The sequence below is a fragment of the Chelon labrosus genome (genome assembly GCF_963514085.1).
Source record: "Chelon labrosus genome assembly, chromosome: 12".
NCBI lineage: Eukaryota > Metazoa > Chordata > Actinopteri > Mugiliformes > Mugilidae > Chelon > Chelon labrosus.
The window spans coordinates 29510141-29535359 of record NC_140345.1 but is presented as its reverse complement, the minus strand read 5'-3'; the positions used below and the strand labels follow the sequence as shown (position 1 = coordinate 29535359).

Sequence of the window (25219 nt, the reverse complement as noted above, 5' to 3'; positions counted from 1 at the left end):
GAGAAATGATCCAACATGATCCAGGTCTGGGTCTTAAACCAGGCTCTGGTTTCTGGAGCTGACCTGAGCTGAACTCTGATTGGAGCTGAGCTGCCTCCTCTCTCTGGGTTTAATGTTTCTGACGCTGCTCTCTGAATTATTCTGAATTATTGATGAGAGCTCTGAGAGATTTTAGTCAAAAACTCAGGAGTCTGGTTCCAACAGAGACAAACACCAACAGATCCTCCAGCCGGACTGGATCTGAGTCTGAGGAGGTGGAGACTGAGACCATGTCCCTGCTGTAGCTCAGGTCTGATCTGATGGACATGTCCTCCACATGAAGACACATGTCTGCTGTCCTCCTCTCTGCTGCAGTGTTTCCTGACAGAGACCACACCTCCACCATCATCACCTGTCAAGTCTGACACTCTCAGACACGAGGGAACCTGCACACACAGGATGTTCTCTTCAAAATAAAAGCCCGACAGGGAAGCCACGCCTCCCCCTGAGGGATTAGTGTTGGTGTCTGATGGAATAAAGTCAGCAAGAGATAAAATAAAATGTCCAGGAAATGAATAAAAAGATTAATGGTATGTGTTTACGTCATAAATAGAGAGACCACCTGATCTGTCTGACCTTTTTAAATCAGAAATTAAGTTTAGTTTTTTCATAGAAATCAGAGAAAATGTCAGAAATCTGAGATTAGATCCAGATTTTTTCACAGAATTGTCCCATTTCGACATTTTAAATTCAGACATGAGAGATTAATGAGTTTAATTTAAACATCAGTCAAAGGTCAGAACCAAACATTTTGTATTTTCATATCATTTTTAATCGTATTTATTATTTATTTTATTAAGTTTAAACTCAGAAAAAGTCAGAGCCCCTTGTATTTTTAATTTATTTTTGATTTGTTTTTAATAATCAAACCCCGATGCTTTTATTTTGAAGCACTTCCCGGAAGCGGTCGTGTTTATCCGGTGTGACTTGACGGAGGCGGTGGTTCGGACTCTTAACGTCTCCGGTGACTCCGCTGCGGTTTAGAACTTCATCAACATCTTTCACCGACTCGTTTACCGGCGCCCGTTACCGTCAACATGTCCCACACCGTCATCACGACCACCACCACCACCAGGACGTCCGGGGACAGCGTCCTGAACACGGGCTACACCCGCACCATCCCGGGGCTGCTGAAGATCGGACAGACGGTGAGAGTACGGCTCCTAGCGGGGACTGTGGCCGGGCTGTCCGCGTCGATGCCCGGGTGTGTCCACACGGACAGTCCCGGGACAGGTTAGCTAGCTGGAGCTAATTAGAGCTAATTAATAACAGGTTAACGTTGTTATTGACTTCACGTTGATGGGCTGAGAGCAGCAGGGGCGGGCCAGGAAGCAGCGGGGCCCCTGGGCAGAGACAGTGAGCCCCCCCCCCCCCCAGACTGAAGTAGAAACAGAAAACGATGTCATTTTATTTGTTTCTATTCTGTAACTGAGATAAACAACATGAAACTACAGCAGTGGCAATGAGCTGAGACTGACACTAGGGGACCTCCCTAAGGGGCCCCCAGGGGCCAACAAACTATAAGCTGAGATTAAATGAAGTAGGAGATGATCAGTGTGTCCATCTTTAATCAAATCAAGTCAAATCAAGTTTATTTATATGGCACTTTTCATACCTATTAAAAGCAATACAAAGTGCCTCACAGAGGCTAAAAACAGCAAAAACAGAACAAAAAATCCAACCCTCCCACCCCATAAGAACACAGAGACATGAGCGTCTGTGTGATGAGTTGTCTCCGTCTCTTGTCTCCCGTCCCGTCCCGTCCCGTGTCCAGCTGGCCCTCCTGGTGGCCTTCCTCTGCGTCCACTGTGCTCGTGGCTGGCCCAGCTGGGCGGCGTTCCAGTTCTTTGAGGTGGTGGTGCTGTGGTTCCTCTTCGCCTTCCTCATCTTCCTCCTCATGCACCTGTTCAGGCTCCAGGGGAAGATGCCGTGCATCAACTGGCCCCTGACGGTGAGTCGCCCGCAGGAAGTGACGTCATCAGGCTCTGTAACCACACGAGCAGCTGATTAGAGAGTTCCTCTAATGATCGCAATCAACGAGCTGTTAGTGACCGGTAACCATGGAAACACAGACACAAACATGGAGGAGGAGATACTACTACTTCTTCTTCTTCTACTTCTTCTTCTTCTTCTTCTGCTTCCTGCTCCTCTTCTTTCCTCCTCTACTGCTGTTCTTCCTGTACTATTACAACCTCTTCTACGTTTTCTTTTCTTCTACTTCTTCTTCTTCTTCTTGTACTTCCTCCTCCTCTTCGTCTTCTTGTCCTTCTTCTTCCTCCTCATCCTCCATTAATGTAGTTCTACAGTGACTTGATGTTTAGGTGTAAACACATCATTCTATCTGGTCTCCATGGTAACAGTGACGTACCTGAGCCCAGTCATTGGTCAGGATGAGGGGGGGTCTCTTCTTCAAACCTTCTGCTGAATGTGTTTCAGGAGTTCTTCCATTACTCGGTGGGGGGCGTCCTCCTCTTCATCGCCTCCATCGTCGCCGCCGTGAAGAGCGGAGGAGTGTCGGCATTGGTGGTGGGCTCGGTGCGTACGCTCTCAGTGTGGTTCCTGGAATCAGAGGCAGAGTGAGACCTCTGCTCCTCCCCCCGTCCATCCTGCCTCTGATTACACAGGAAGTCCTTGTCTGATAAAGACCTTGATGTTAATCTGTTCCAGAGAAACGTTCTGATCCTTTAGGAATGGTTCATACTTTACTATGACCTCACCTGATCACACCTGACCTCACCTGACCATACCTGACTACACCTGACCATACCTGACCTCACCTGACCATACCTGACTACACCTGACCTCACCTGACCTCACCACACCAGACTACACCTGACCTCACCTGACCTCACCTGACCACACCTGACCTCACCACACCAGACCACACCTGACTACACCTGACCTCACCTGACTACACCTGACCTCACCTGACCTCACCTGACCTCACCACACCAGACCACACCAGACTACACCTGACCTCACCACACCAGACCACACCTACACCTGACCTCACCTGACCACACCTGACCTCACCTGACCTCACCAGACCACACCACACCTGACTACACCAGACTACACCTGACCACACCTGACCACACCAGACTACACCTGACCTCACCTGACAACACCAGACTATACCTGACCTCACCTGACCACACCTGACCACACAACACCTGACTACGCCTGGCTATACCAGATTACACCAGACCTCACTTGACTATACCTGACCTCACCTGACCTCACCTGACTACCTTCAGACCTTCAGATCCCCCAGGCAGGATGCTGCCGTGGGTTCTGGACCAGGCCTATGTTGGATCATTTCTTTAACGAGCCTTTGCTGTAAATATTCATTTCTTGTTTTTTCCTTTAAAGCTGAAACGATTCATACCTGACGTGTTTGTGTTTCAGGTGTTTGGATTCATAGCCACGTTCCTGATGGCCGTTAGTTTGTGGACGTCTTTCAGTGTGGTCTGTGGACCTCATGCTGGTGGGTGCCACCTAGCTCTTCCTAGCTCTCTAGCCTCCAGGCTAATAGTAGCACTTCCTATCTTCTTAGCTAGGAGGCTAAGAAAACCTCTTTTTAGCTTCTTAGCCTCCAACTAATAATAGTAATTCTTAATTTCATAGCCTTTCAGCTAACAGTAGCACTTCTTAGCTTCTTAACAGTTGCTCTTCCTAGGTTTCTAACATCTCACCTCATAGTAGCTCTTTCTAGCTTCCTAGCATTCCAGCCAATAGAAGTTCTTTCTAGCGTCCTAGATTCCAAGCTAACAGTAGCTCTTCCTAGCCTCCCAGCTAGTAGTAGCACTCCTTAGCTTCCTAGCATTCCAGCTAATCATAGCTCTTCCTAGCTTGGGTCTTCCCTGTAAGGCAGAGCTCTGTTGTAACTGAGGGGTTAATCTGGAGTCCATCTCAGCGTCACATGTCATAAAACGGATTCAGATAGTTCAAGTGTAGAATCTGTATCCTGTCGCGGTCACATGACGAGAGGCCTCATCGTTTATGGTACAGTAGAGAAGATGCTGTCGATGCTAACAAGCTAATCAGCCGTTAAAAGAGGAACTGAAAGGAATGTAGTGAAGATTTATCAAACCATTATGAGTTTCTGTTTCTGTCATGTGACCGAGAGCCACATGATGAAACTATTTTAACTTTCTCTCTTTCCTCCCTCTTCGCTCTCCTTCCTCTTTCCTTCCAGGTGCTGTGATGTAAACACTGATCCGTCATGAAGGAAGCAGACGGCTGTGTCTGCAGTTTTGCTGTGTCCTGGTCAATTTTCTGCCCAGCAACCGTCTGGATAATCACCCTGATTGGATTATAAAGTCACTGCAGAGGTAACAACAGCAGCTCTGATCCAGGACCAGAGATCAGCCGTAAATATTCCTGACCCCCCCCCATCACAGACGGGACAGTAAATAATCCTTCAGTCAAACCTCTGCAGCCACATTCCCACATGAAAAGGTGCTCAGTGTCAATCAGCCACCAGTTACTGTTGACTACATTTCCCATAATCCCTGCTGCTTCTCACCGTTTCCCCTGAAACGCATCGACACGTTTTTAAATGTTTATTTCTTCTTTAATCTCAGTTTAATCTCAGACAGCAGCTCCTCTTCCTGTGCCATAAATGTCTCCAGAATCCTGCAGCCTCAGCGTCTCAGCGTCGTCTCAGCGTCGTCTCTGCCGGTTTACAGCCGCTAGCTTCATTAGCTTGATTTGTTAGCCAACAATCTTATCCATTCCAACTTTTTTTATTCGACTTTTGAAGATGTCCTCTGGCTCAGCAAAACCAATTAAACTTTTCTGAAATGTCTGTTAGCTCGCCATGCTAACGTTTGCTAGCACACTGAAATGTTAGCGTTCAAATACTCTTATCGTTCAAGTGCACTAGCAAACAAGCTAATATTTATCTGGAAAATAACATGCATGCTAACGTTAGCATGATAAAGCATTACTCAGGGGCTAAAAAACAACAGCATGCTAAAAGAAATTCGGTCAAACTACGTAAAATGTTAGCATGCTAACAATGCAAACAAACACAGAAACAAAGAAGTGCTAACGCTACGTCTGGAGGTCATTTACACACTTTTTATTGTTAGTGAATTAATCTGATATTAGAGAATAGTTCTGCTTTATTTCAGCTGTGTTTCCATTACTTGTGTCTCTATGCTATGCTAAGCTAACTTTACACTTTTTTTAAAAAGGCATCACAGTAGAGACACAATAATGCAAATTATAAAAGCTGAAATACAAACCACAATGCTATTTAAATCACGCTTGAAATACTAGAGCACCAAATGTGCTGAAAATAGTCCCCAGGAAAGAAAAGTTTATTAAAAACAACTTTTTGAACAGTTAATGAGCCAGTTATCAAAAAAGATTAATGTTTTTTAGGCGCTTTTAATGATTTCTGTCTTTAGTAGGAAGCACCAGGTTTAAAGCTGAGAGCCTTTTCTTTTTAATTCTACATTTGAGATTTAATAACAAGTAAATCTGAGTCCAACACCAAGAATAAAGTGTCGCTTAAACGTTTTTGTGCTCTTCCAACTTTTCTACCTTTTCCATAAAAGTTACCGTCACACAAAACCTGAATGTAGACAAAGAGAATATCATATTTGTACATTTATTTATGATTAGTTGATATCTTTGAGAGTCTGGTTTCCGGTAACTGCTGATCTGTCATGTTCAGCGTCTTTCAGGAATTTTAGTCCAGTCCTTGAAATAAACTTGTAGACTCACTTTAACACCTCACAGATATGTAATATTGGCTCACTTTACAGAATAATCTCTTCGTCTACTTTCAGGACTTGTGTGAATATCTGTTGCTGTTTTGAGTCATTTTTATGAAGAAATGTAGAAAGTTCTGTAGAGAACAAAAACCTTTTAAGCGTCACAATAAATCCTTCAAACTGAAATCTCCTCTGCTGTGTTCCAAAGACAGAGTGTGCCATAGATTTAATATATTAATGGTGAAATGACAATTATGTTTTTTTAAAGTTGCTTAAAATCTGTCTTAAATTAAATCACAGTTTCATCTTGCTGTCCAGTTTTTTCTATCAGACTTCTACAAAACTTTTTGGTGCTTTAAAAAAATACAACAACTGTTAACGTTTGAAGTAAAGTTCACTTTTCATTTCACCTTCAAAAAGCACATGAGTCTGAACCAGAGAGCAGAGCTAAAGGTGAGGAATCAGATCAGAGGATTAGAAACTCAAAGGCACGTTAAGGAAGAGTTAATTAAAACATGTGCACAAACTAATGAAGCGTTTAATAAGAAGTGGATTTGTAACGCTGCACGTTTAGATTGATATACATAAATAATAAAAACACAAATCAGTTGAATTCAGTAAAATGTTCATGTGGCCTTCAAAATAAAAGCTGTGTCAAAGTGTCATAAAAGGTCAAAGTAAAGCAGCTTCAATGAGTCAGCACAGATTATTAATTAGTGAAGATGCTCTAAATATCCGGTCTGTTATGATGAGTCACAGCATGTTCGTCATTAAACTGTAAAACCTGTTAAAGCACAAAACACTTCTCAGAGTGCCTCTCCTGGCCTGAACACTATCTCTGCATGTCCCAGTCTTCTCACTGATTATTGATCTGTGCATAAAAATGAAGTTTATCTTTTGGTTCTTCAAACATCTCAGACAGACGTGACGTTCAGCTGAAGCTAGGAGGAAAACTGGAAATGAATTTGTTTGATTTTTTTTCTCTGTAATTCCAGTTTTTCCGTGAGTGTAACGCTGCACAGGTTTGTCTCAGATCGTCTGCTTCATGATACATCACACAGTGAACTAAACTCTGACCTCACATTAACATCCATCCTGATCTGGTCTCTAGGGTCCCGGTTAAAGTCCACGTGTGAACCATAGACGACATAAAGAAGGAGGAACAGCTCCTCTAAAGTGAAGTCAAATCAAGTAGAGCTCCCCCTGGTGTCTGGCTGCAGTATAGGTCATAAGCTCCACCTCCTCTGTGTTAGTGGGCGGGGCTTGGGCCAAACTAAAACACTAAAATACACATCAGATATTTATTTTCAAGGATAGTTTCTGTCATTTTAGGTCGTTAATATAATGTTGATGAATGTTTTAGTTATTGGGTGCTCTAGAAACAGGATGTGACATAATGGCGACCACATCTCCTTGTAACAGGTGGAGGTAGAGCAGAGCGTAGTATTAATGAAACTAAAACATGAGTGAGTCTGGAGGAAGTGTGGGCGGGGCATCAATATCACGGCTCCACGTGGCTCCGCCCTCAGACCGTACTGATCAGACTCTGGATCCAAACTCACAAGATGGTGCCGCCCGTATCCCCGGGAAACTAGAGTCAGTTTGACCAATGAGAGGAAGAGGAGACGTGGTGTCCATATTTATATACAGACTATGGTGTGAACACTGATCTGGTCTCTAGAGTCCAGGTTAAACAGGTCCAGGTGTGAACACTGATCTGGTCTCTAGAGTCCAGGTTAAACAGGTCCAGGTGTGAACACTGATCTGGTCTCTAGAGTCCAGGTGTGAACACTGATCTGGTGTCAGTCCACATGTGGAGGTGGTCTGGGACACATGTGACCTCCTTCCTTTGGTAGTGTGAACACACAATGAGTCCTGGGTCACATTAAAGACCACCTACTCAACAGGGCTGATCTGAGGAAGAGGAGTTCAGTTAAGAGATGATCCATATTTTAGAACAAGCTGTAGAATTAGACGATAAGGACACTTCTTATTATTGAGGAAATGGAGGACACACAACAATCAGCTGTTGATGGTTCTGATCCAGCGGTAGGTAGAGATCCATTAGAGACAGCAGCTGCTACAATATTCTACTGACCACATGATGGCGCTGCTGATTTACAGACACACAAACTGAGATCAGATCTCAAGTGCTGGCTGGGGACGCATGTGGAGACACATTTATGTTAAGACCAGGTAGAGACACATTTATATTAAGACCAGGTGGAGACACAGGGACGTAGAGGTGGACAGGTGAGACCAGGATGGATGTGAACGTGATGTTATCTTCAGTTGAAGAAGTTGAGGGACCACCAACCAATTTTCAAAATGATGGCTGGAGACTTTATACGTCAAAGGAACCGATCAGTTTGTTCAGTTTGTTGAATCAGTTCATTCAACATGATCAGGTGTAATGTTGCTGTCTATCCTGTGATGGACCAGATGAGACTGAAGCAGTCGATTTGAGACGTCGTCACAAATTATTTCCGCTCTGAGAAAATAAAATGTTTGTTGGACTAAAACTTTTTTAAATCTGTCAGAAGCTGAAAGAAACTTTTCTGCCGATCAGAGACAGAAACGATCATCCTGAGATTACTGCCTTATTGATCAGATGCCAAAAAATCTCCAAGTGATGTGTCTTAACGTTTCCTCTGAAGGAGAAAAAGTTTCAGCTGCAGGACGAAGGATTCAAACTGAATGTTTAGACTCAGACGGGTTGTTTTGTTTTTCCTCTACACACTGTGTGACGACGGCAGAAAGATTCAAACCTGGACCCAAACGCCATGAATTCATCTTCACTCTACTCAGAAATTGTGATCTGGTGTTCATCCACGTTGCCTGAGTGAGATTGTCTGTTGACCACAGCTCGGTATGTGTTGCTTTAACAAAGAGAACAACAGTCTGGTTGAGGCCAGTCAGGATCAGTAGATCAGCTGGTCAGAGGCCTCTCAGCTGGAAGGTTCTGGGTTTGACGCTGCCGGTCGTCGGTGGACGTTCGTGTCGAGTTCATTGTGTGTGAACATGAGCATGAATGGTTGTCAGTCTCTTTGTGATCGACTGGCAACCCAAGCACGTTTTGGAAAACCCAAATGAACATTTGTGGACACATCTGTGGCAACTACAACGCCCTCCAGTACAGTGCAAATCAACTGGATACTCCTCCAACCAATTAGAGCAATGAATTATGTGACGTATTCTTTCCAACCTTTAACCATCCAGTCAGTGTCTTTGACAACAGACACAATAATGGAAATAAAACATCTAATTTCTTAATTAGCAGGCGTTTAGTTGTAAACAAAACCAACTCCATGACGTATATGACTACTGTTACACTTCTGTCCATCACCACATTAAGCCCCGCCCTAAAACAATCTGATTGGCCCAGCAGATATTAGCTGGAGAAGAATATCCATATAAACTCCATATAAACTTTTCTGAAGAGGCCTCTTACCAGACTATAAACTAGTCGCCTCTGAATGTGGTCTTAGTTTGTAGACTTTCAGATCAGTCAGTTGTTCAGATCTTCATCACTGCAGCGTGTGGTCATGTTTCTGAAGTCGTTGGACTCGTCTAGCCGCTCTGGACTGACGGAGTTTCCCAGGATTGTTGATGCAGCCTGAAGTCACACAGTGTGTAGAAACCTCTAATGAAGCTTTATTTGTGTTTGATGAAACTTCTCAATGATCCTCCCTGACGTTACCGTGAACCAGGACCTGAAGCATCTGTTGTGTATCACTGGACAAAAAAGAAAAAAATCAGATTTACATTTGATCTGTTTGGAGTTTTTGTATTTCTATTGTTGAACTTTTTAATACTTTAATATGTTTTTCTGTTTTTGCACCTTTTGTTTTTTGGCTTTTATCCACCGCTCTGCGTGGATCCACGATGAATTTCTGATTGATTCTGGATCCAAGCGAAACCAAACCAGACTGTTTACACTATTTATTTTGGCCTTGTTTGTATTTGCTGATGCTTGATGATGCTGCTGTCACTGCTGTGTTGGAGACTTTTAGTTTTGAAGTTGATTAGCTCTGATCCACACAGTCCTGCATGAATGTCACACGTTTCAGTCGCTCTGCTGCTCGTCGGTCGTTGTAGGAAAGTTTAGACTTAGCTCAAAGAAAGGAAGTCAGCTGGTTTGAGGTTTGAGGGAAATGTTTCACCACTCGTCCAAGTGGCTTCTGCTGAACTGAAGAAGTGTCCTCAAGAAACCTCAAACAAGTCCCAAGTTAGAAACGTCACAGCCTAAAGATTTAGATAGAGATTTAGAAATGAGAAGACCTTTAGAAGTCAAAGAAGACGTGTCAAGAAAGGATCCAAACATCGGTAAATACTAGGGATGTCCTGATCAGTTTATTTTACTCCTCATCCCCTGTAGCGTCCTAAAGTCTGTCCTTGTCTTCCTTGTCTTCTCCTAGAGTTGGTCTCCTGTAGCTTCCTAAAGTCTGTCCTTGTCTTCCTTGTCTTCTCCCAGAGTTGGTCTCCTGTAGCGTCCTAAAGTCTGTCCTTGTCTTCCTTGTCTTCTCCTAGAGTTGGTCTCCTGTAGCTTCCTAATGTCTGTCCTTGTCTTCCTTGTCTTCTCCCAGAGTTGGTCTCCTGTGTCTTCCTAAAGTCTGTCCTTGTCTTCCTTGTCTTCTCCTAGAGTTGGTCTCCTGTAGCTTCCTAAAGTCTGTCCTTGTCTTCCTTGTCTTCTCCTAGAGTTGGTCTCCTGTAGCTTCCTAAAGTCTGTCCTTGTCTTCCTTGTCTTCTCCTAGAGTGGACTGGATTCAGTCCAATAAATCTTTCAGTCAAAGTTAATGTAGTGTGGAGAGGGTAGCTGGTACCTTGTGTTCTCTACTCCAGAAATGTTCTGGTCATCCAACGCTGCCATAAACTCCCTAACCCTCTCTGGAAGATGTTTCTCCTTGACGCTGTCTCCAGGAAACTTTTCTCTTCTTCTTCTTCTGTTTTAATGGCGGTTGGCTAGTGTCAAAGCTAGTCAACCACCATTAAAACAGAAGAAGAAGAAGAAGTTTTTACACTGCAGGGACGTGGTTTTAGTTTATGATGGACCTAAAACAAATAACTAAAATCAGATCAGTCTTGACTGAAGTCCAGTCTGTAGATTACTGAGAGAAAGATACTCCTACTAATTCTTCTTCTTCTTCTGGTTCTTCTTCTTCCAACCGCCATTAAAACAGAAGAAGAAGATGTTTTGAGGCAACAAGGACGTGGTTTTGGTTTATGGCCGACCTAAAACAAATACCGAAGGATCAGGCTTGACTGAAGCCCAGTACCGATCAGGACATCCCCAGTAGATGCGTCTTTTTGACGGCGTCTGTTTCTATAAATAAACTTTAAAGCTCAATTTCTTAGATTGTTAAAAGAGGCTAAATGTGTAAAATGTATCATTAACGTCAGTATGAAGCCTGTAGACTCAGTAGGTGCCGTCTTTGATTGGATGTATTGAGAGTAGCGGAAGTTCTTTTGATTTCAAATCATTCAGCACCTTCAGAGCCGCTCAGAACATTTTGTCCAAGAGTCCGACTGAGAGTCTGTGTGACGCTGAGCGCTAGTGAAAGCTAACGCATTAAAAAACAACAACACAGTATTGTTTCAAACAGGAGGAGCCTGCTGGACTCAGACTCCCTGGTAGTTTAGGTTCCTTTAGGTTTTTCTCCAAAGTGCCTTGATGTTCTGTTGCTGTGTAGATCGGTCGCTCACGTGGTTCCACCAGAACCCGAAGAGCGTGACGCGTCCGGTGACTTTGCTTGAAGTGATTTTATTACACGTCAGAAGAGAGACGACCTCCTCAGTGTCACAGACAGAGAGCTCACATGACTTGTGTTGGTTTTCTACATTTTTTTAAAAAATGTGTTCAAACTTACAAGTTGTGATTTGTTGCATGTTGTGAATTAAAGGCTCATCGCACCATTTCTGCCTCCTCATCTGCCTCGTTTGTACGAAATGAATCTGAATCTGAATCTGGAAGTACATAAAAAAAATAAAGTTAAAAAAATACAGATAAGTGGAATTCAACACAAACCAATGAGACGGGGACCAGAGAAGCCTCGTCCAAATATGAAAAGATTCGCTGGTCCTCCATGTCTTTATAGAGGACCATTGGTCCCTAGTGGACATCCCAGGCTCTGGTTGCCTTGGTAATCCTTACAACAAAATATTTCTAGTGCATGTGTGGAGTTAGCTCTGCTTCTGTTTGTCCAGAAAATACAGCCTACGTCTAAACTGCTCCATCTGGGTTCATCTGGCTCTTCAGGCAGCATGGTGGAGTAGTGTTGACCTAAACCAGCTGTTAGCCTAAACCAGCTAACATTAGCCTAAACAACATTAGCCATAACCAGCTAACGTTAACCTACACTAACCAACATTAGCCTAAAGCAGCTAATGCTGCTTAAACTCCCGCCCACATCTAAACCAATTCTCTGGCCGTCCATGTCCAACTGTAGAGGACAGTTGGTCTCTAGTGGACATCTCAGGCAGGCTCTGGTTGCCTTGGTAACCCTCATATCTTCTTCTGGGTTCATCTGACGCTCCTATCATCATCAGGGGCGTAGCACCAAATTCTGGGCCCTATACACTCAGTCAGTGGGCCCCTGTCCATTCCAGTAAGCGAACAAAAATAATAAATAAATAAATAAATTGGGGGCATTTATTTATAAATAAACAAGCATAAATCAGGTTTTAAGCTAAAATCAGATCAGATTATATTGATAACTGGTTCTTTCATTCACCACCTGAACTGATGCATGTGGCCTACTTGTGCTCAAACACCTGGAAACATCAGGCTACATCTGGTTTGTGTACTAATGTACGAGACATGTGGCCCAGATCTGGCTTGAAGCCGGCACAGGTGGCGTTCACTTGGCACTGGCATAGTGCCTGTGACCTGGACACGGCCCAGATGTGGCAAAGGCGGCACTGTCTTGACTCTGGCAGACAGATGTGGGTCATTTGTTGAGTGTCGTATTCAGCCCACATATCAGCTTAGACCTCTGGGCCACATGATGTGAGGCCGGATTCATCCCAGCAAAACTGGTCTGGCCCAGTGATGGGCCACACAACCCACTTGCACTTGGCCCACATGCATGAATGAATTGCGGCCCTTACGTGGCCCACATCCGGCTACATCCAACATGTGTGCCGGATGTGGCCGGCCTCACATCATGTGGCCCAGAGGTCTAATCTGATATGTGGGCTGAATACTACACTCCACAAGTGGCCCACATCTGTCTGCCAGAGTCAAGACAGTTCGCCTTTGCCACATCTGGGCCATGTCCAGGTCACATGCCGTATGCCAATGCTGACTGAACGCCACCTGTGCCGGCTTCAAGCCAGATCTGGGCCACATGTCTCTGCTATGTGGGCACCTGAATGGATGCATCTGGTCTACTTGTGCTCAAACACCTGTAAACGTCAGGCTACATCTGGTTTGTGTACTAACGTACAAAATGTGTCATCGACAGCGTTGGGCATGTTACTTTTAAAAAGTAACCCCCCCCCCCCAAAGGGGGAAAAACAAACAAACAAAAAAACCACCTTCAGCTCTTCTCTCTGGCTGACAGCACAAGTAAACACCACATTATACTGTTGGTAACGGTAACGGTGTTGTAATGGAGGAAATAGTAATTAGTTATTTAATTAATCAGGATTTTCATGGGCCCTCTCCCTACTCGGGCCCTGGGTGGTCAGGCCCCCTTTCCCCCCCACTACCACGCCCATGATCGTCATGGAGGATCTGGGGTAGGAACCAAAGTGGTGGACGGTGTTTCCTTCAGGGAAACGTTTGGGGAACTGTGGATCGGTGGCTCCCATTGGTCCAGATCAGTTAAATTTGGTACCGCCCACTTCTTCTCGTCTCAAGCATCCTTATTCATATACAGCAATCAGCCATAACATTATGACCACTACCCGTGAGCAGATACATGAGGCAGGAGGTTGAACATTTTATCCTCAGAGCTGATGAAAAATGTTCCAGTGGAAGGATTTGACTTGGACAAGTGGTCCAGAACATCTCCATGGTCCTGGTCTACAGGGGTCAGTAGCCTACCTCCCAGGAAGAAGAAGAGGAGGAGGAGGAAGAGGAGTCCACTATATTAGCCAGGAGGTCATAATGTTGTGGCGGGAAGCAGCGTCATGAATGTAAACCAGTGTAGACAACCTGGAAACTATGTAGAGAGAGAGAAAGTGTTTGTTTGTGTTAGACGGAGGGCAGGGTGGGGTGGGAAGTGTGAGTCACTCCTCGGGCCCCTGGAGGCCCCCCCTCACTTCCTGGACTCAGCAGCTGGAGGGGTGTGTGTGTGTGTGTGTGTGTGTGTGTGTGTGTGTGTGGTGGTTTCATGGTTAGATTAAATCTAACTCCTCAGTCTGGAGACACTTCAGGATCCTTGGTGAGGACGTTGAATGTGTTGCTATGGAGACGTACGACTGGATGAAAAAGGAAGCAATAAAATAAAAATAAACTCTATAATAAATAAACAAGTTGAAGCTCTTCAGTTTGTGTCGTTAAATGTCTGGTTTGTGTTTTATTATCAGTTCAGTTGAAGAATCTGATCTGAGGAAATGTCGCCACCTGCTGGAGGAGACACCAACAACACCCTGTGTTCAGTCTCCATGGAAACGAGTCAAACACGGAAGTTCACGTGTGGTACCCTGCTGCAGGTAAACGACACACCGGGCCTCACATCACACTGTTTATTGATTTACTGTAAAAAAGAGAGAGAGACTTAAAAGAACCAAACTATCGCGAGAAGACGCTGCGGAGCTCAGTAAGAGACGTAAGAGCATGCACCCATTATCGGACACGGTGTTATTATCAGATTCCTCCAACGAGCGGATCGAGATCAGCTGATAAACTAAACGTTGATCGTTCACTCAGACACAGACTCGTGTAATTTATGTTTAATGAACGACTGACACGCTTTATATGTTAGAAAGTCATGAAAACAACCGACTCGGTCCCTTAGATCCATTATCGGACAAACGTTTCATACCATACTTTTCATTTCCGGTCATTCCTTCATAATAAAATTCCGCATTTCTCTTTTTAGTGAAAGCTTTTCAAAGTAAAGTTTCTGCCTTCTGATTAAACTGGAGAAGTTTAGGTGTTTACGGTGAAATTAATACAATATAATGTGTAATTACCATCGATTATAGTAGCGCTTCCTAGCCTCCATGCTAGTAGTTCCCTCTACAAAGGTCCCCTGAGTGGGTCTGACCCTACGGCTACATGGTCCACAGGCCTCAGGGCCTCTGCTCAGTGATCCCTCCATCATGAGTCTGGTTCAGTTCAGTCCGTCTCATTCTTCGTTCTTCATGCTGCCGTCACGTCGTTGGTCCTCAGGTGAGGTGACGGGATGCCCCGGTTCCAGGAGGTGGAGGCGGTCCAGGCGTCGACCCCCGCTGATGACGGTGTGGTTGCTAAGCGATACAGCATCCTGCGGAGTCTGGGCCGAGGAAGCTTCGGTTCGGTTTATCTGGTCCGGGATCTGAAAGCCTCAGACGGAGAAGAGCTGTGAGTACGTTGACACTTCAGCACCTCAGAGCTGCTGATACCGATCCTCCATCAACTATCAACCACATGGTGACTAGACTGATAGAATCTGAACCATGTGACTCAGTTTCATACATGGTTCTTTGCCTCCATCTAGTGGTCTAATGCTGGTACTACAGATAATAATGTTAGCTTAGCATTGATATGTAGCATGCCTTGGTGACTGGTTTCTTCTGTATTGTATAATGATCACAATGGTAGAATGTGATGATGTCCAGGATAAATAAAATGTCCAAAGGTTGAATTGTGTGTACGTTGCCTCCTGTAGTGGAATCAGGAGGATTTTGTAGCCAGATTCACTTTCAAGAGGTAAAAACCCAACGTGGAACACTTTGGGTTCTTTGGTTCTCCACATGTCCAGATGGAGAGTGGGCCTGGTTCTATTGTTACTAGAACCTTTGTGGTATTTCTCTAAACTCTTGGTCCAGTTCTAGTCAAGGGGTTGCTGAATGAGTTCAGAATGATATCATTGCTATCAGGGTGTTTTCTACTATCTGATCTAGAAGATGTTTTAGTTGATCACTAATTAATCAGCAAAATATGATGATGATGATGATGATGAAGGTCAGAGGTCACAGTAGAGTCCTGAGTTGTGTTTGTGTTCAGAGGGAGAGAGATAGTTCTGCAGACTGTCCACTAGGGGGCAGCATCGACCTGTTCATCTGTTCATCCTGGACTGTTTCCTGTCACTGACCAGAACATAAACTATATATTTATATAAATATATATATTTATATAAATATATAGTTTATATAAAACCCAGAGGGTCTCAGTGATTATTGGTCATTTATTGATTTTCTGGCTGTGAAATAAAAAGAATAATAAGAAAATATTCTTATTATTTCAAGAAACAAATATTTTAGGAATAAATTCCGTAATAAACAAGAAGCAGATTTTACAAAAATAAAGGTTTTATTTGATTTTTAAATTAAATCACTGACTCTTGTTTTAACCTGATAATTATAATAATCTTTATTTCTGTAGCACTTTTCCACGTTTCAGATTCGAACCACTGTAAAAAAATAAATACATAAATAAACTGAAGGTTTTATTCTGAAAACGTACTTTAACAGAGGAAAGTATTAAAAACTACAATAAATAAATAAACAAGAGTCTAAAATAAAAGTTAAACACCTTCTTCTTCTGAAGCGTAATCTTTAGCAGTGTTTAGTTTACGTTGATGACTCTGAGTCAGAAAGTGTCAATTAATTATTATTATTATTATTATTTACAGTCTGAATTTATAACCAGGCTCTAAACGTGTTCTCCTTCAGTCCGTTGGGTCTCTGCTATGATTTGCTCTGAGAGGGGTTTTTCTCTGGCTCTCCTCTTCCTCCTCCTCTTCCTCCTCCTTGGTTGCTATGCAACTACAGTGAGAGGCTGTTTGAAGTGTGACGCTCTGATTAACGCTGAGATGTTTCTGAGTTTCTGTCTGTGGAGCTGAGAGCAGAGAAAACACAATCTGGGCCGTGGAGAGCTCAGAGTCCGAGCTGTAGATCACAGAGAGTCTGAGGGATTTCAACCAGCAACCTCAGAGAGACTCACAGTTTCAGTTCTGTGCTTTATACTGCTGAAAAGTTTTAGCATCCTTTATAATGTTTTATATCTCTACATAAAATGAGTCAAAACATCAACAGATGTTCACACAAGTCCTGAAACTAGACAAAGAGAACTCAACCAGTGTATTAGACTAAAGTGAGCCAATATTACATATCATGTCCTCCTTGTCTCCAGTATCTGCTGTGACCTCCTTGTCACTAAATGTTTCTGGTAACAGCTGATCAGTGGTCTACAGCAGCTTGGAGGAATTTTAGCCCATTCCTCAGAACAGAACCACTTCAGTTCTGAGATGTTGGTGGGTTTCCTCACATCAACTGCTTGCTTTTCCTGGAAGCGAAGATGAAATGATGAAGCTCCTTTTTAAAATGAACCTACGTGTTTGTGACGTTGTGAATCATTTTTATCTCTTTATGTCGAGATCTGAGGCAGAAAACTGAAACTCGTCACAGCTTCACATCTTCAGTAGGAACCTTTGGCTTTGGAGCCGAAGAAAAACGGACTCCAAACTTTATTATTATTTAAAAGAAAAGAAACACGACCAAACTGAAAGACGACTAAACAGACTGTGTTGCTCTCAGCAGCAGCTTCTTAACATCAGGCGGTGATGATGATGATGAAGACGTTTGTCTCAGTGTGTCCTCTGGGCTTGGATGGCGTCTCAGTGGGAGATTCTCCGGCTCCGTATTGTTCCGTATTGTTCTGTATTGTTCTGTGTTGTTCCGTGCTGCCTCGGAGCTCAGTGAATAAATCAGACAGAGTTACATACCAGAGGTTTGATGGATCGACGGTTAATGACGAGTTCACGGGACGTCAGAGGAAAAACATTCATGGAAAATAAATGAAACCCAAAACAGCTTCTTCTACTTTTAATGGTGTCGACAGAGATGAGACACAAACAGAGAATAAGTTCATTCTTTAACCTCAAAGTCACAACATGAACACTATTATAATTAAAATCAAATGAAAACTTCAGGAACTTGGTTTCATTTTTAAGAAAACTGACCAAAGAGAAAAGATGCAGCTCTGAAACGTTGGTTCATCAAGGTGAACAGCAGGTGGAGCTAATTATCCAGTCAGCGTCTTCAAACCACCACAGAAGAAGAGGACGGTGCAAGTTGACGTCATTGAGACATCTCCAGGGTTGAATGGTGAAAAACTAGAAAGTGGTAAACACTTTAGCCTAAATGCTAGCAGCTAACGGTTCAGACACCAACATCAGATATCTACCAGCAACAGAGCTGGGCTGTGAATGAGAGGCTAGGAAGAGATACTGTTAGCATGGAGGCTAGGAAGCTAAGAAGAGCTGCTAATGTATTTTATCAGCTGCTGAAGCCGCTAACTTGAAGCTTCTCCTCTCAGCTGGTTCAGATCTTTGACTGTCTCAGTCGTCCTGAACCTTTAAATCAAACTTTACTCCAGACTGAGTCTCAGTGTGTTGCTCAGCGGCACTCGGTCAGGACGAGCTGCAGCTCAAGGACGACGTTCAGAGTTGTTCAGAGAGCAGATGGTGAGTCAGTGTCAGGAGTTTTCATCTCTGGCCTTTCACCATCTTACAGCCCCCCCCCCTCTGATAAATTTAGACTCTGATCGATCCGTCAGCGTTTCAGCGTTTGCTCAGAAGTCTCTGAGATCTGAGATCATAATAACACGAAGCTTTCGGGGACCAAAAACCAACAAACCAGAGCTCCAGGTCCGTGACCCCGGCTGTCCATCTGGGTCTGGATGCGGTCTCCATGGCGACGGTCGTGCAGCTCCCGTCCACTTCTGTCTCGGCCTGTCCGTCTGTCATCCTTTCAGGAATAAAGATCTTTAAACATGAAGACGCTTCGACCACCGAGTGAACTGATGAGTAAAAATTAGATTTAATTTAATTTAAGTTTCCTTTCAGGCAGGACTGGGCCACACCTTATAGAGTGAATTTACACCTTTTGAATAATCTCATCTTTGTCAGACACCACTGAAGAAGAATCAGGGGACCATGTCCTCGTACTTGTTGCAGCTCAGCGTTCAGTGACTCATGGGAGGTTGTGGGAGCAGCTGTGTGAAGCCTCGCTGATGAATCCGCCGCTCGACCTCCGTCATCCGTCGTCCTGTTCACACCTGGAGCTTCTGTTTTTAGCTGCTCGGCTTCATTCAGAGCTGTCACCTGAGAGGAAACTTTAACGCAAACTGTCTTCAGATGCTCTGGACGGACTGTCCTTCAAGTCTTCTAGTCATGTTTCTGTTAAGGCTGAGACACGTCAAGCTGATAGTCGGCCCTCATCTGTCTGCAGCTCAGGAGGTTCAACATGTTGAATCAGAATGAGTCAATTAACGAGATCACTCTGATTAGTTCAGAGAACCAGAACTAGAACTAGAACATAGCCTCCCAGCTAACAGTAATGCTTCCTAGCCTCCACTGTTATTAGCAACAACGGGTCACATCATTAAAAGCCTCACACTGAACGGCTGATTGTCAGGATGAAGCTTCCAGGGTTCAGGTCTAATCTGAGTCTTTGTCTCTAGAATAAATCAGATCTTAACATGTGAGAGTCTTTCCATCTGGTTCCAACATCTGGATCATGTCTCCAAGTCAACCAGCAGCTGTTGATGGTTCTGATCCAGCGGTAGGTAGAGATCCATTAGAGACAGCAGCTGCTACAATATTCTACTGACCACATGATGGCGCTGCTGATTTACAGACACACAAACTGAGATCAGATCTCAAGTGCTGGCTGGGGACGCATGTGGAGACACATTTAGATTAAGACCAGGTGGAGACACAGGGACGTAGAGATGGACCAGGATGGACGTTAATCACTTAATGAATCAGTTTTACTGATGAAGAGTCAACATCATCATCTTCAATCTGTGCGTAGATGTTAGAGACCAGAGAGGACGACAGCATCACCTCCAGGTTTTATTTCTCTCGGCTCAGTTTCCGTCCTCACAGCAGAAAGTGAAGCAGTGACTTATTAAAGCAGAGCCTCCGTTCCACCTCCTGACCTGCTCGCCAATTTAACGAGAGCAGAAGGGACGAGGCGCCTCGCTCTGAGAGGAGCATCTGATTAACTCCCTCAGGAGGAGCTGAGGAGACACCCACACCGTCCTAGCATTGTGCTGAGATCTAGATGAATTAGTTCAGTGAAGGTTTGTTCCTCAAGGTAAAGAGCAGGAGCTAAGTCTGTGGAAGGAAGTGGAAGACTGACGTCACTGAAGCTCAAATGATGTCAGAAACTTTAGACTGACCCTTCTAATGATGGAGCATCAGCTACGGCTGCGTTAGCTTGTAGCAACGCTAGCATCAAAACATCAGAGATCCCCTAGCATCAAAGGTCGACTGTGACTTGACCAAAACACTGAACGCATCACAAAGACAAGAACCAATGACCAGCTGGTTCATATGTTCTGTGTCTACAAAGAGCTACTGTTAGCTGGGAGGCTAATCTTCTCCTCAGTCCCTCAGGTCAGGGTAGAAATTATAGGACAAACTGAACCAACAAACACAACATGTGGACGTGTTGTGTGTGTAGGAGACGTTTCCTCCCAGTGTTCAGCTCTAAATGATGGTGGGGGTTTAGGTTTAGAGGACAAGGTGGACATTTTATCCTGAGAAGACAGATGTGTTTGACAGATTAGAGAAAGAAGTTCACACCTCATGTCTGAAGTCTCTGGACATTAATGGTTAAAACTAGGGCCGGGACTTTAACGCGTTAATTAAGATTAATTAATTACACACAAATAACGCGTTAATTTTTTTTAACGCATTTTAATCACACTTATTTTTGCACCGCGGAACGTTTCTCACTGGATGAGTTTCGGCGGACCGATTATACTGGAGCACCAACTAGCGTTCATTACCAGTGTCCTCAACAAGCAGCGGGTGCTGCCGTGAGCCCCTCTCCCGTCCCAAAGCACTCACAGGCGGTCAGTCTCACAGTAGCCCCGCGCAGCAGCGGTCAGAGCAGAGAGGGAGAACCACGCCACCGCGTCCAGACTGCAAACGAATGACGCATGCGCAAAGCTGCCGCTGATCGCGCCCTGGTTTACAGAGCGGGATGTAAATGTTTCTTCACTGTCACACTAAAATAAATAATAAAATAATAATCCATTTAGATTGTTAATTTTGTCAAGTAAAAACCGTTTGTACAAAAAATGTTTAAAATATTCTAGTTATGGCAAAAAATGCTCATGTTCTTCTGTGCCTGTGACTTGTAGGCTAGAAACTAAACCAAACTTAAGAAAACTAAAAAACAAAAAACAAAAAAAAAAACTTAAGTTACTGTGCCAGAGTGTCTCTTTAGAGTCATTTTGCCAATACCAAGCCCGGATAAAGGAGGCGCGTTAATAATACAGCGTCCATCACAATTACATCCAAAAGGTAAATTATGCAAATTAGCCGATGACGTCATTTAGCGACTTCTAGCGACTTTTAGGACAGCCAATAGCTACTTTCCTTTCCTGAGGAGTTGGCAACACTGTTCATTACTTCAGACAACAACAAACCACAGTGAACATGAAAGAAGAAGCTGATGAGACCGCTTTGGTTGGCCCCGTGGATGGGAAATTTAGTCATTATTCAATGGTATACTAAAAATCCATATGAAAAAAATTTATATGCGATTAAAATGCGATTAATTTCGATTAATTAATTACAAAGCCTCTAATTAATTAGATTAATTTTTTTAATCGAGTCCCGGCCCTAGTTAAAACGTATTTAAGAAAACCCAACCAGTCCAGTTGTCTTAGTTTCAGCTTTGCTGTTTTGTCCTTGATGACCCCCCCAGACTTCTTGATGTTGTCCTTGGCTGTTCTTTGACCTCTGACCTCCGTCTCTCCTCCAGGAAGGTGTTGAAGCAGATTTTCCTCGGCGACCTTCAACCCAACGAGACGGTTCGAGCCACTCAGGAGGCCCAGCTCCTGTCTCAGCTGCACCACCCGGCCATCCTCACCTTCCACCACAGCTTCCTGGAGAGAGACGCCTTCTGCATCATCACAGAGTACTGCCAGGTACCTCCACATCACCACAGATATATTCAGTCTCTTCAACATCTGATATAGTCATGCAGACCTTTAGCAAAAAATATTCCTTCAGCAAGCATCACATAGCTGGAGCTAACCAGCTAGCCTCATCTAACACAGAAACACTCAGACAAAACTTTTTATTTCACCGTCATCATGTCAGAGTTTCTTCTTCTGTCTCAATATTTCATGAAATCCAAAAACAACTGACAACAAATATAACTGATCTAGTTTTATTATCTTCTGTCCTTTAGAGTCTATCCACACGTTTCTACATCAACTATCAACCACATGGTGACTTGACTGATAGAATCTGAGCCCTGTTCCTCAGTTTCATACATGGGTCTTTGTCTCCATTTAGTGGTCTAATGGTGGTACTACAGATAATAAACACACCGCAGCCATCTAGTAGTTAAAGTTAGCTTAGCATTGATATGTAGCATGCCTTGGTGACTGGTTTCCCTGGGGAGTTCCATGTGTGAACAACATGGAGGAAATCTCCATCTTCTTCTGGATTGTATAATGATCTCAATGGTAGAATGTGATGATGTCCAGGAGAAATAAAATGTCCAGAGGTTGAATTGTGTGTACGTTCCATAGAAACCAGGGACATAGAGACCAGGGACCATAGAGACCAGGGTCCATAGAGACCAGGGTCAGGAACGTAGACCTGATGGTTCTGGTTTATTTTAGGTCACATGTATTTAACACTCTGTCAGTAGAATCAAAATCGTTTCATTTCATTTCATCTCTTTTACAAACATGACGTTCTTCAGTTTTCAGCTTGTGAGCAAAAACAGAAAATGAAGCAATACCATGAAACTGAACACCCCCCATCTCCCCATCCCCCCTCGTCCTCGTCCCCCCCTCGCCCCCCCTCGTCCCCCCTCGTCCCCCCATCCCCCTCCACCTCAGTTTCCATCTCTTCATTCCTTCTCTCTCGGTTACAGCAGCTATCGTCTTCACCCTCGGCCTCGTCTCTCCTCTAATGAATCTCACACCCCCTCCCCCTCCTGCCCCGTTCACGTCACCTGGTGCTCGTCCTCCTCCCCCCTCGTTAGCTCCCCTCCATCACCTGCGGGTTTCATTCCTCTGCTGCTTCTCGTTGGTGCATTAGTGCAAAGACAGAGACTCAGCAGCAGCTCCAACTAACTCCTGTCATCACCATAGTCCATATATGGTCATCACCTGCCGTCGGCTCCTCGTCTGACTCCACATCAGCTCAGAGACTTTACAATCAAACTGCCTCGCTTGTTCGACTTCATGCAGATCTGTGCAGATCTGACTTGACGTGATGCATGCTGGGTTGAACAAGTTCATTTTAACCAATCATATTCGAGGTCTATGAGCATGAGCAACCCAGCATGCATCACGTCAAGTCAGATCTGCACAGATCTGCATGAAGTCGAACACGCCTATTGTCTCTGGTCAGACCATTACCCACAATCCCCTGCAGAGCTGTGCAGGACTCTCTGTGGTTTCACTGCAGCTTAATAGACTCAACCTGAAGACGCTTTCATGGATGTTACAGTGTCCTGACTGACTTTAAAGAGATATTATAAAAGCTCTGGTATCTCTAACTCAGCAGAACTAAGAAAGAAACGAGAACAAGAAGCTTTTCAATGTAAAACAAGACGTAAGTACAAAGGTCAGAGTCTAAACCTGAACATCAGACGTGAAGAAGAGAAACAGTCAGAGACAGAAGGAGCTGACTGGGATCAGATGTTTCTGTGATTCATCGTTGTTTAACTCTGCTTAGAGATCACAAACCATGAACGTGTCCATTCTGGCCTCCGTCAGGACCGGGACCTGGACTGGAAGCTGGAGGAGCTGAGGCAAGCTGGGCGGAGCCTCCCTGAAAGCCAGGCCATCGATTGGCTCATCCAGCTGCTGCTTGGCGTTCACTACATGCATGAAAGGTGAACGTGATCCAGTAGTTCCTGATACCTTCAACAGTAAATAAGAGCTCCAACCACAACCAGACTGTAAATGATCTCATATTTGTTCGTCCTGTTTCTTTCAGACGGATCCTCCACCGAGACCTGAAGGCCAAGAACGTCTTCCTGAAACAAAACCTCGTTAAAATCGGTGGGTTTCCTCTCTCTGTTTGAGTCTTTACTAATTAACTCGTGCTGCCTTAAACTGCTCCTTCCTCCGACTAACAACCACAACAAACATTCCCATGAATAGAATCCCGCCTCCAGTTAATAATGAGGCGAAGGCAGGAGGAAGTGGATTTACTCTGAGCCCGTTCTGTTTGGAGAGTAAACTCAGCAGATTGTTGCTGCTGCTGCCGTCTGCAGCTTTGGACCCGGACCAAAACACTGATGACAGTTTTTAGTTTGCTGATCACCAGCTGCACACAGAGAAGAGAAGCCACAGGTTAGTGGAACAAAACCCACGGACAAATATGGACGAGCACATATTTGATCCTCTCTGGAAAAGGCAGATTATTATCCTGCTATTAACCCGTTAACACCAAAAACTGGTTTGACAGGAACTTCCTAAAACCTGAGGCCGTCCTTAAAGACTTTATATGAATTGCAGCCCATTCCTCAGAACAGAACCACTTCAGTTCTGAGATGTTGGTGGGTTTCCTCACATCAACTGCTTGCTTCAGGTCCTTCCACAACATTTCTATTGGATTAAGGTCAGGACTTTGACTTGGCCGTTCCTAAACATTCATCTTGTTCTTCTTTAACCGTTCTTTTGTAGAACCACTTGTGTTCTTGGTTCTCGTTGTCTTGCTGCATGACCCAGTTTCTCTTCACATTCAGCTCATGGACAGATGTCCTGACATTTTCTTTTAGAGTTCACTGGTAGAATTCACAATTCATTGGTCCATCAATGAGGACAAGCCGCCCTGGTCCAGATGAGCATCGCTGCAGACCATGTCCACCCTCTCATGGAGACTGGATTCCCTGATGGCCTCTTGCAGGATCCAGCAGGATGATGCTCCCTGGTTCAGGGATGGTTGAGGAGTTCAATGTGTTGATCTCAGTCCAGTCATAATGTTATGGCTGTGTTTCAGAGGAGGATCCAGTTTGTCTACCGTGCTATAAGATGGGGTTTGGTGTTGGTAGATGAACCATGAGTTCAGCTCCTCAGCAGGAACGTGTCTCGTTCTTCCAGGTGATTTTGGCGTTTCCTGTCTGCTGATGGGATCATGTGACCTGGCGACCACCTTCACAGGAACTCCCTTCTACATGAGTCCAGAAGTCCTGAACCACCAGGGCTACAACTCCAAGTCTGACATCTGGTAAGATGTGTGTAGATGTTCAGTCCTGTAACGGTGTCACATCAGAGTGTTGCTGCTTCCCTTCAGTCGTGTAGAAACTAGATA

The 25219-nt window shown here is 44.2% G+C and overlaps 2 protein-coding genes across 3 annotated transcripts in view; both read left to right on the top strand.

Annotated features, from left to right (window-relative positions):
• Nucleotides 1-1043: 1043 nt before the first annotated feature.
• cmtm7 (CKLF-like MARVEL transmembrane domain containing 7) lies at nt 1044-11672 on the top strand. 2 transcript variants are annotated; one of them, XM_084556935.1, is made up of 5 exons: nt 1044-1187; nt 1814-1990; nt 2476-2574; nt 3448-3526; nt 4238-11672. In XM_084556935.1, exons 1-5 carry the CDS (start codon nt 1077-1079, stop codon nt 4249-4251), a joined length of 480 nt encoding a protein of 159 aa, XP_084413061.1. In that variant the 5' UTR covers nt 1044-1076; the 3' UTR covers nt 4252-11672. The 2 variants fall into 2 exon arrangements, with proteins under 2 accessions (XP_084413061.1, XP_084413060.1); XM_084556934.1 differs by having other exon boundaries at nt 3448-11672.
• A 3302-nt stretch (nt 11673-14974) lies between these two features.
• Nucleotides 14975-25219, top strand: part of nek11 (NIMA-related kinase 11) — a 44945-nt gene continuing 34700 nt past the window's right edge. The window contains exons 1-5 of the mRNA XM_084556915.1: nt 14975-15276; nt 21699-21864; nt 23677-23795; nt 23900-23964; nt 25009-25135. Coding sequence (XP_084413041.1) covers nt 15119-15276; nt 21699-21864; nt 23677-23795; nt 23900-23964; nt 25009-25135 — 635 coding nt within the window. The 5' untranslated portion in view covers nt 14975-15118. The remainder of the gene's footprint in view (nt 15277-21698; nt 21865-23676; nt 23796-23899; nt 23965-25008; nt 25136-25219) is intronic.

What these genes read in the sequence shown, in the direction of transcription:
- cmtm7 (XM_084556934.1), top strand. Translation starts at nt 1,077, where the DNA reads ATGTCCCACACCGTCATCACGACCACCACCACCACCAGGACGTCCGGG. An exon ending in TGCTGAAGATCGGACAGACG is followed by an intron (nt 1,188 to 1,813) that starts GTGAGAGTACGG and finishes TCCCGTGTCCAG; the next exon opens with CTGGCCCTCCTGGTGGCCTT. An exon ending in GCATCAACTGGCCCCTGACG is followed by an intron (nt 1,991 to 2,475) that starts GTGAGTCGCCCG and finishes AATGTGTTTCAG; the next exon opens with GAGTTCTTCCATTACTCGGT.